Here is an 11,214-nt window from a genome sequence, read left to right as displayed (position 1 = left end):
CAGGACTAAACCACGTCTAAACCAGGTCTAAACCAGGACTAAAGCAGGACTAAACCAGGACTAAACCAGGTCTAAACCAGGACTAAACCAGGACTAAACCAGGTCCAAACCAGGACTAAAGCAGGACTAAACCAGGACTAAACCAGGTCTAAACCAGGACTAAACCAGGACTAAACCAGGTCCAAACCAGGACTAAAGCAGGACTAAACCAGGACTAAACCAGGTCTAAACCAGGTCTAAACAAGGTCTAAACCAGGTCTAAACCAGGACTAAACCAGGACTAAACCAGGTCTAAACCAGGACTAAACCAGGTCTAAACCAGGACTAAACCAGGACTAAACCAGGTCTAAACCAGGACTAAACCAGGTCTAAACCAGGACTAAACCAGGACTAAACCAGGACTAAACCAGGTCTAAACCAGGACTAAACCAGGTCTAAACCAGGTCTAAACCAGGTCTAAACCAGGACTAAACCAGGTCTAAACCAGGACTAAACCAGGACTAAACCAGGTCTAAACCAGGACTAAACCAGGTCTAAACCAGGACTAAACCAGGTCTAAACCAGGACTAAACCAGGACTAAACCAGGTCTAAACCAGGTCTAAACCAGGTCTAAACCAGGACTAAACCAGGACTAAACCAGGACTAAACCAGGTCCAAACCAGGACTAAACCAGGTCTAAACCAGGTCTAAACCAGGACTAAACCAGGACTAAACCAGGACTAAACCAGGTCTAAACCAGGACTAAACCAGGTCTAAACCAGGACTAAACCAGGACTAAACCAGGTCTAAACCAGGACTAAACCAGGACTAAACCAGGACTAAACCAGGACTAAACCAGGTCTAAACCAGGTCTAAACCAGGACTAAACCAGGTCTAAACCAGGTCTAAACAAGGTCTAAACCAGGACTAAACCAGGTCTAAACCAGGTCTAAACCAGGACTAAAGCAGGACTAAACCAGGACTAAACCAGGTCTAAACCAGGACTAAACCAGGACTAAACCAGGTCCAAACCAGGACTAAAGCAGGACTAAAGCAGGACTAAACCAGGTCTAAACCAGGTCTAAACAAGGTCTAAACCAGGACTAAACCAGGTCTAAACCAGGACTAAACCAGGTCTAAACCAGGACTAAACCAGGTCTAAACCAGGACTAAACCAGGACTAAACCAGGTCTAAACCAGGACTAAACCAGGTCTAAACCAGGTCTGAACCAGAACTAAACCAGGTCTAAACCAGGTCTAAACCAGGTCTAAACCAGGACTAAACCAGGACTAAACCAGGACTAAACCAGGACTAAACCAGGTCTAAACCAGGTCTAAACCAGGACTAAACCAGGTCTAAACCAGGTCTAAACAAGGTCTAAACCAGGACTAAACCAGGTCTAAACCAGGACTAAACCAGGACTGAACCAGGTCTAAACCAGGACTAAACCAGGACTAAACCAGGTCTAAACCAGGTCTAAACCAGGTCTAAACCAGGACTAAACCAGGTCTAAACCAGGACTAAACCAGGTCTAAACCAGGACTAAACCAGGACTAAACCAGGACTGAACCAGGTCTAAACCAGGACTAAACCAGGACTAAACCAGGTCTAAACCAGGACTAAACCAGGTCTAAACCAGGTCTAAACCAGGACTAAACCAGGTCTAAACCAGGTCTAAACCAGGACTAAACCAGGTCTAAACCAGGTCTAAACCAGGTCTAAACCAGGTCTAAACCAGGACTAAACCAGGACTAAACCAGGTCTAAACCAGGACTAAACCAGGTCTAAACCAGGACTAAAGCAGGACTAAACCAGGACTAAACCAGGTCCAAACCAGGACTAAACCAGGTCTAAACCAGGACTAAAGCAGGACTAAACCAGGACTAAACCAGGTCTAAACCAGGTCTAAACAAGGTCTAAACCAGGACTAAACCAGGACTAAACCAGGACTAAACCAGGTCCAAACCAGGACTAAAGCAGGTCTAAACCAGGACTAACACATGTGGCATTACAAAGAATCTGAGGGTCAAAGGTCAGTGGCGGAGTGGTTAGTGTGTCAGGCAACGGTCAGACGTTGATGACAGTGTCTTCCTCTTCATCTCGCTCGTCTTCCTCAGAGCACGGACTCATGATGTATCTGAGACAAACGAGACAATGGACAAAGTTCTAAACCAGGTCTAAACCAGGTCTAAACCAGGTCTAAACCAGGTCTAAACCAGGACTAAACCAGGTCTAAACCAGGACTAAACCAGGTCTAAACCAGGTCTAAACCAGGTCTAAACCAGGACTAAACCAGGTCTAAACCAGGACTAAACCAGGTCTAAACCAGGTCTAAACCAGGTCTAAACCAGGACTAAACCAGGTCTAAACCAGGTCTAAACCGGGTCTAAACCAGGTCTAAACCAGGACTAAACCAGGTCTAAACCAGGACTAAACCAGGTCTAAACCAGGACTAAACCAGGTCTAAACCAGGTCTAAACCATGACTAAACCAGGTCTAAACCAGGACTAAACCAGGACTAAACCAGGTCTGAACCAGGTCTAAACCAGGTCTAAACCAGGACTAAACCAGGACTAAACCAGGTCTGAACCAGGTCTAAACCAGGTCTAAACCAGGTCTAAACCAGGACTAAACCAGGTCTGAACCAGGTCTAAACCAGGTCTGAACCAGGTCTAAACCAGGTCTAAACCAGGACTAAACCAGGTCTAAACCAGGTCTAAACCAGGACTAAACCAGGTCTAAACCAGGTCTGAACCAGGACTAAATAAGATCTAAACCAGGTCTAAACCAGGTCTAAACCAGGACTAAACCAGGTCTAAACCAGGACTAAACCAGGTCTAAACCAGGACTAAACCAGGTCTGAACCAGGACTAAACAAGATCTAAACCAGGTCTAAACCAGGTCTAAACCAGGACTAAACCAGGTCTGAACCAGGACTAAACAAGATCTAAACCAGGTCTAAACCAGGTCTAAACCAGGACTAAACCAGGTCTAAACCAGGACTAAACCAGGTCTAAACCAGGACTAAACCAGGTCTGAACCAGGTCTAAACCAGGACTAAACCAGGACTAAACCAGGTCTAAACCAGGACTAAACCAGGACTAAACCAGGACTAAACCAGGACTAAACCAGGTCTAAACCAGGACTAAACCAGGACTAAACCAGGACTAAACCAGGACTAAACCAGGTCTAAACCAGGACTAAACCAGGTCTAAACCAGGACTAAACCAGGACTAAACCAGGACTAAACCAGGACTAAACCAGGTCTAAACCAGGACTAAACCAGGTCTCACCTGTAGTCTCCTCCAGATCCCACTGAGCTCCAGTCGTGGCTTTGTGTCCAGGTATTCTGTGACTCCACCCCCTGGTCCTGAAGCCCCGCCCCCTCCTGCAGGTTCACGTACAGCAGAGGAGCAGAAGGTTGAGGGTTCGACTCCAGGCTCAAGAGCAAAGTCTGAAGCTGAGAAACCAGAGCCGAGAAACTGGGTCTGCACTTTGGGACGGGGCTCCAGCAGCTGTGCATCAGCTCGTATCTGAAGTACACAGAATATATACTGAAGTACACAGAATATATACTGAAGTACACAGAATATATACTGAAGTACACACAATATATACTGAAGTACACAGAATATATACTGAAGTACACAGAATATATACTGAAGTACACAGAATATATACTGAAGTACACACAATATATACTGAAGTACACAGAATATATACTGAAGTACACAGAATATATACTGAAGTACACAGAATATATACTGAAGTACACACAATATATACTGAAGTACACAGAATATATACTGAAGTACACAGAATATATACTGAAGTACACAGAATATATACTGAAGTACACAGAATATATACTGAAGTACACAGAATATATACTGAAGTACACACAATATATACTGAAGTACACAGAATATATACTGAAGTACACACAATATATACTGAAGTACACACAATAAGTACCATCAATTGAAGTACCACAAAAGAGGCTGGTGCCCCAAATTACTCTTAAAATATACAAACACACACGTGTGCGTCATTGAACCGACACCTTCAGGTGGTGGAGGCTTTGAGCCAACGATCCCAGGAGCTGGTCGGCCCCAGGCCAAACGGGTCCTGGGTGACGGGGCCCACAAGCCCCTTATGAACAGAGACACAACAAGGTGTTACGGGGCCCGGATCGGCGTTACGGGGCCCCACCCTGGAGCCAGGCCTGGGATGGGTGTTCGATGGCGAGCGCCTGGTGGCCGGATCTTTCCCCACGGGACCCGGCCGGGCACAGCCTGAAAGAGCGACGTGGGGCCGTCCTCCCGTGGGCCCACCACCTGCAGGAGGAGCCATAAGGGGCGGGGCAGAGCTTGTGCAGGAGGTGGAGCCTCACCTCCAGCACAGTTTGGGCCCTGGAACCATCTCCTCCAGAGACTGGACGCTCCACTTCTCTGGTGCTGCCCGCGGGGAGAGGCGGGGCTGGTGTGGGCGGGGCTGGTGTGGGCGGGGCTGGTTTGGGCGGGGCTGGTGTGGGCGGGGCTGGTGTGGGCTTATGGCCCCTCAGCATCCCCCGCCACGTGTTGGCGTTCACCCCGATGGACGAGAGGGTCGCGTCCCTTCACCTTGGGGCGGGGGACATGTCTCTCACTGTTGTGAACTGCAGTGCAGAGGACACGGCCTTCTTAGAGTCCTTGGGAGGAGAACTGGACAGTGCACTGACCGGGGACTCTGCTGTTCGACTGGGGGACTTCAACGCCCACGTGGACGATGTCAGTGACTCCTGGAGAGGGGAGGAGCCCCGACCTGAACCCGAGCGGTCAGTTATTGGACTGTCCTTCAGGTCACATGGCACCAGGACACAGGAGGTCAATGATCCACTTTGTTGTCGTGACCTCTGACCTCTGACCTCTGACCTCCGGCCGTGTGTCTGGGACACTCGGGTGAAGAGAGGGGCGGAGCTGTAGAGCACCACCTGGTGGTGAGTTGGATCCTCTGGTGGAGGAGGAAGCCGGACAGACTTGACCCAAGTGCATTGTGGGAGTCTGTGGGGATCTTCTTGTGGAGCCTCTGTCAGGAGGGTCTTCACCTCACACCTCCAGGAGACTCCTCCCATGTCCCGGGGGACGCTGGGGACATTGAGTCCGAGTGGACCATGTTCTCCACCTCCATTGTTGATGCGGCTGCTCGGAGCTGTGGTCACATGGTCCGGTGCCTGTCGCCGCGGCAACACCCGAACCCGGTGGTGGACACCGGAAGTAAGGGTCAGACTGAAGGAGGTCTACAGGCCACTCTGACCTGTAGGTCTCCTGAGGTCATCGACAGGTCAAGCGAGCGCAGCTCGTGCTGTCGCAGAGGCAAAAACCCAGGGCTGGGAGGAGTTTGGGGAGGAGTTTGGGAGGACATGGAGGAGGAGCCATGGAGGAGGAGCCATGGAGGAGGAGACATGGAGGAGGAGACATGGAGGAGGAGCCATGGAGGAGGAGCCATGGAGGAGGAGACATGGAGGAGGAGACATGGAGGAGGAGACATGGAGGAGGAGCCATGGAGGAGGAGACATGGAGGAGGAGACATGGAGGAGGAGCCATGGAGGAGGAGACATGGAGGAGGAGACATGGAGGAGGAGACATGGAGGAGGAGCCATGGAGGAGGAGACATGGAGGAGGAGCCATGGAGGAGGAGACATGGAGGAGGAGACATGGAGGAGGAGACATGGAGGAGGAGACATGGAGGAGGAGCCATGGAGGAGGAGACATGGAGGAGGAGACATGGAGGAGGAGACATGGAGGAGGAGACATGGAGGAGGACTATCGGCCCCAGGAGGAGGAAGCAGCTTCACCAACACTGTTTATGGTGGAGACCTGCTGACCTCTGACCTCTGACCTCCACTGAGGATGTGGTCGGACGGTGGAAGGACTTTGAGGACGTCCTTAATCCCACCGTCACGTCTTCTGAAGAGGAAGCAGAGACTGAGGACACAGAGGGACTCGTCCATCACCCGAGCTGAAGTCACTGAGGTTGGTGGCTCCTCGGTGGCTCCTCGGTGGCTCCTCGGTGGCTCCTCGGTGGCTCCGGGATGAGATCCTGAGGACCTTAAGTCTCTGGATGTTGTAGGACTGTCTTGGCTGACATGTCTCTGTAACAGGGCGTGGCGGTCGGGGACAGTGTCTCTGGCAGACCGGGGTCTATTCCAGGTCCTGGAGGAGAATCTGACCCATAGAACCTTCAGGAGGAGCAGGTTTAGGTCCTGCTGGTGCAACACTGGAACAGCTCTAGATTAGGGCTGAACGATTTGGAGAAATAATCTAATGCGATTTCTGCGAACAGAGCTCCTCCTCATTGGCACCAAATCCACTCTCAATAAAACTGGTCCCTTTTCACTCACCCTCACCCCCTCCACCCTCACCTCCTCCACCCTCACCCCCTCCACCCTCACCTCCTCCACCCTCACCTCCTCCACCCTCACCTCCTCCACCCTCACCCCCTCCACCCTCACCTCCTCCACCCTCACCTCCTCCACCCTCACCCCCTCCACCCTCACCCCCTCCACCCTCACCTCCTCCACCCTCACCCCCTCCACCCTCACCTCCTCCACCCTCACCTCCTCCACCCTCACCTCCTCCACCCTCACCCCCTCCACCCTCACCTCCTCCACCCTCACCTCCTCCACCCTCACCCCCTCCACCCTCACCTCCTCCACCCTCACCTCCTCCACCCTCACCTCCTCCACCCTCACCCCCTCCACCCTCACCTCCTCCACCCTCACCTCCTCCACCCTCACCTCCTCCACCCTCACCTCCTTCACCCTGGTACGCAACCTCGGTGTCATCATGGACCCCACCCTCTCCTCACCTCTCCTCCACCCTCACCCCCTCCACCCACACCCTCCTCCTCACCCACACCCTCCTCCTCACCCACACCCGCCTCCTCACCCACACCCTCCTCCTCACCCACACCCGCCTCCTCACCCACACCCTCCTCCTCACCCACACCCGCCTCCTCACCCACACCCGCCTCCTCACCCACACCCGCCTCCTCACCCACACCCGCCTCCTCACCCACACCCTCCTCACCCACACCCTCCTCACCCACACCCTCCTCCTCACCCACACCCTCCTCCTCACCCACACCCGCCTCCTCACCCACACCCGCCTCCTCACCCACACCCGCCTCTCTCCACTCTCTCCCCATCAAGCAGCGCAGAAACTTCAAAATACTTCTCCTCACCTTCAAAGCTCTTCACCACCGCCCCCCCTACCTGTCTCGGGGTGTCTTTGGGGGGGGGGAGTACGGGGTCCGGGGCCCTTTGCTCAGAGCGGTCCCTGTCTGACAGGAGCAGGAGCTGTGGTCACTGCAGTGAGTCAGACCTGTTCCCATGAGGGACTCCTCAGGGCTGCGCTTTGTCACCACTTCTGTTTATAGTTTTTATGGACAGAATTTCTCGGCGCAGTCAGAGGGTGTGGTCAGGGGTCAGAGGGTGTGGCCAGGGTCAGAGGGTGTGGCCAGGGGTCAGAGGGTGTGGCCAGGGGTCAGAGGGTCCAGTTTGGGGACCACAGGATCTCATCTCTGCTGTTTGCAGACGATGTTGTCCTGATGGCTCCATCAGCTGCTCTGGGACGAGTGTGAAGCGTCTGGGGATGAGAATCAGCTCCAAATCTGAGTCATGGTTCTCAACCGGAGAAAGGTGTCTTGTCCTCTCCAGGCGGGTGGGGGGTCCTTGTTCTCTCCAGGCGGGTGGGGGGTCCTTGTCCTCTCCAGGTGGGTGGGGGGTCCTTGTCCTCTCCAGGTGGGTGGGGGGTCCATGCCCCAAGTGGAGGAGTTCAAGTATCTTGGGGTCTTGATGGAGCGTGTGATTGACAGTTGGACTGAGTCCAAAGACAAAGCTCTGGATTTATCGGTCACTCACGTTCTGACCTCTCCTATGGTCATGAGCTTTAATGACCCAAAGGACAAGATCGCAGATACAAGTGGTCGAAATGAGTTTCCTCCTCCAGGTGGCTGGACGCTCCCTTAGAGATAGGGGAAGGAGCACAGTCACACAGGGGGAGCTCGGAGTAGAGCCGCTGCTCCTCCTGGGCTCCTCCTTGGGGAGGTGTTTCAGGCATGTCCCACCGGGAAGAGGCCCCGGGGAAGACCCAGGACACACTGGAGGGACTATGTCTCTCTGGCCTGGGAACGCCAGGGGATCCCCCCAGAGGAAGTGTCTGGGGAGGAGGAAGTCTGTGAGTCCCTGCTTAGACTGCTGCCCCTGGGGCCCCAGGGGCCCCGCCCCGGAGAAGAGGAAGAAGATGGAGGATATCAACTTTGACTGTCGGGGCGACAGTCCGGTGTAGTAGCAGTATTTAGAGTAATAGTATTTGCAGTAAAAGTACTGTAGTACTGTAGTAGTGTAGTAGTGTAGTGCTGTAGTGCTGTAGTACTGTAGTACTGTAGTGCTGTGGTACTGTAGTACTGTAGTGCTGTGGTACTATAGTACTGTAGTGCTGTAGTACTGTAGTGCTGTAGTAGTGTAGTAGTCTAGTGCTGTAGTACTGTAGTGTTGTAGTGCTGTAGTACTGTAGTGCTGTAGTGCTGTGGTACTGTAGTACTGTAGTGCTGTAGTGCTGTAGTACTGTAGTGCTGTAGTAGTGTAGTAGTGTAGTGCTGTAGTGCTGTAGTACTGTAGTACTGTAGTGCTGTGGTACTGTAGTACTGTAGTGCTGTGGTACTATAGTACTGTAGTGCTGTAGTACTGTAGTACTGTAGTACTGTAGTGCTGTGGTACTGTAGTACTGTAGTGCTGTGGTACTATAGTACTGTAGTGCTGTAGTACTGTAGTGCCGTAGTAGTGTAGTAGTGTAGTGCTGTAGTGCTGTAGTACTGTAGTAGTGTAGTAGTGTAGTGCTGTAGTGCTGTAGTACTGTAGTACTGTAGTGCTGTAGTATTGTAGTGCTGTAGTACTGTAGTAGTGTAGTGCTGTAGTGCTGTAGTGCTGTAGTACTGTAGTAGTGTAGTAGTGTAGTGCTGGAGTGCTGTAGTGCTGTAGTACTGTAGTGCTGTAGTACTGTAGTAGTGCTGTAGTACTGTAGTACTGTAGTAGTGTAGTGCTGTAGTGCTGTAGTACTGTAGTACTGTAGTAGTGTAGTGCTGTAGTGCTCTAGTGCTCTAGTAGTGTAGTACTGTAGTGCTGTAGTAGTGTAGTACTGTAGTAGTGTAGTACTGTAGTGCTCAAGTACTGTAGTAGTGTAGTAGTGTAGTGCTGTAGTGCTATAGTACTGTAGTAGTGTTGTACTGTAGTAGTGTAGTATTGTAGTGCTGTAGTACTGTTGTGGTGTAGTACTGTAGTGCTGTGGTACTGTAGTACTGTAGTGCTGTAGTGCTGTAGTGCTGTAGTACTGTAGTGCTGTAGTGCTGTAGTGCTGTAGCACTGTAGTACTGTAGTGCTGTGGTACTGTAGTACTGTAGTGCTGTGGTACTATAGTACTGTAGTGCTGTAGTAGTGTAGTGCTGTAGTGCTGTAGTACTGTAGTAGTGTAGTGATGTAGTGCTGTAGTACTGTAGTAGTGTAGTAGTGTAGTGCTGTAGTGCTGTAGTGCTGTAGTACTGTAGTGCTGTAGTACTGTAGTGCTGTAGTACTGTAGTACTGTAGTTGTGTAGTGCTGTAGTGCTCTAGTAGTGTAGTACTTTAGTACTGTAGTGCTGTAGTACTATAGTAGTGTAGTACTGTAGTGCTGTAGTAGTGTAGTACTGTAGTGCTCTAGTACTGTAGTAGTGTAGTGCTGTAGTGCTGTAGTACTGTAGTAGTGTTGTACTGTAGTAGTGTAGTACTGTAGTGCTGTAATACTGTAGTAGTGTAGTAGTGTAATACTGTAGTGCTGTAAGTGCTGTAGTACTGTATTGGTGTAGTACTGTAGTGCTGTAGTGCTGTAGTGCAGTAGTGCTGTAGTGCTGTAGTGCTGTAGTGCTGTAGTGCTGTAGTGCTGGTGCAGTAGTGCTGTAGTGCTGTAGTGCTGTAGTGCAGTAGTGCTGTAGTGCTGTAGTGCTGTAATGCAGTAGTGCAGTAGTGCTGTAGTGCTGTAGTGCAGTAGTGCTGTACTGCTGTACTGCTGTAGTGCTGTAGTGCAGTAGTGCTGTAGTGCAGTAGTGCTGTAGTGCAGTAGTGCTGTAGAGCTGTAGTGCTGTAGTGCAGTAGTAATGTAGTACTGTAGTGATGTAATGCAGTAGTGCAGTAGTGCAGTAGTGCAGTAGTGCTGTAGTGCAGTAGTACTGTAGTACTGTAGTACTGTAGTGATGTAGTGCTGTAGTGCTGTAGTGCAGTAGTGCTGTAGTGCTGTAGTGCTGTAGTGCTGTAGTGCTGTAGTGCAGTAGTGCAGTAGTGCTGTAGTGCTGTAGTGCAGTAGTACTGTAGTACTGTAGTGATGTAGTGCAGTAGTGCTGTAGTGCAGTAGTGCTGTAGTGCTGTAGTGCTGTAGTGCAGTAGTGCTGTAGTGCTGTAGTGCAGTAGTGCTGTAGTGCTTTAGTACTGTAGTAGTGTAGTAGTGTAGTGCTGGAGTGCTGTAGTGCTGTAGTACTGTAGTACTGTAGTACTGTAGTACTGTAGTAGTGTAGTGCTGTAGTGCTGTAGTACTGTAGTACTGTAGTACTGTAGTAGTGTAGTACTTTAGTACTGTAGTGCTGTAGTACTATAGTAGTGTAGTAGTGTAGTACTGTAGTGCTCTAGTACTGTAGTAGTGTAGTGCTGTAGTAGTGTAGTACTGTAGTAGTGTAGTACTGTAGTGCTCTAGTACTGTAGTAGTGTAGTAGTGTAGTGCTGTAGTGCTGTAGTACTGTAGTAGTGTTGTACTGTAGTAGTGTAGTACTGTAGTGCTGTAGTACTGTTGTGGTGTAGTACTGTAGTGCTGTGGTACTGTAGTACTGTAGTGCTGTAGTGCTGTAGTACTGTACTGCTGTAGTAGTGTAGTGCTGTAGTGCTGTAGTGCTGTAGTACTGTAGTACTGTAGTGCTGTGGTACTGTAGTACTGTAGTGCTGTGGTACTATAGTACTGTAGTGCAGTAGTACTGTAGTGCTGTAGTAGTGTAGTGCTGTAGTACTGTAGTAGTGTAGTAGTGTAGTGCTGTAGTGCTGTAGTACTGTAGTACTGTAGTGCTGTAGTACTGTAGTGCTGTAGTACTGTAGTACTGTAGTAGTGTAGTGCTCTAGTGCTCTAGTAGTGTAGTACTTTAGTACTGTAGTGCTGTAGTACTATAGTAGTGTAGT

At 50.7% G+C, this 11,214-nt stretch overlaps 1 protein-coding gene across 2 annotated transcripts in view; it reads right to left on the bottom strand.

The window, feature by feature from the left end:
• Positions 1 to 1,957: 1,957 nt before the first annotated feature.
• The window catches only part of tyro3 (TYRO3 protein tyrosine kinase), a 40,093-nt gene continuing 30,836 nt past the window's right edge, over positions 1,958 to 11,214 (bottom strand). For both annotated transcript variants that reach the window (XM_072464264.1, XM_072464265.1), the window contains exons 19-20: positions 3,275 to 3,514; positions 1,958 to 2,118 (exon numbers count right to left, since the gene is read on the bottom strand). In XM_072464264.1, the coding sequence (XP_072320365.1) occupies positions 2,049 to 2,118; positions 3,275 to 3,514 (310 nt within the window). In that variant the 3' untranslated portion in view covers positions 1,958 to 2,048. The remainder of the gene's footprint in view (positions 2,119 to 3,274; positions 3,515 to 11,214) is intronic.

This window comes from Eucyclogobius newberryi, unplaced genomic scaffold (genome assembly GCF_026437365.1).
Source record: "Eucyclogobius newberryi isolate DKJ021-1_F unplaced genomic scaffold, fEucNew1.0.hap1 SCAF_42, whole genome shotgun sequence".
Classification (NCBI taxonomy): Eukaryota; Metazoa; Chordata; class Actinopteri; order Gobiiformes; family Gobiidae; genus Eucyclogobius; species Eucyclogobius newberryi.
The sequence above is the reverse complement of the archived record's forward strand: the minus strand, read 5'-3'. Positions and strand labels throughout refer to the sequence as shown.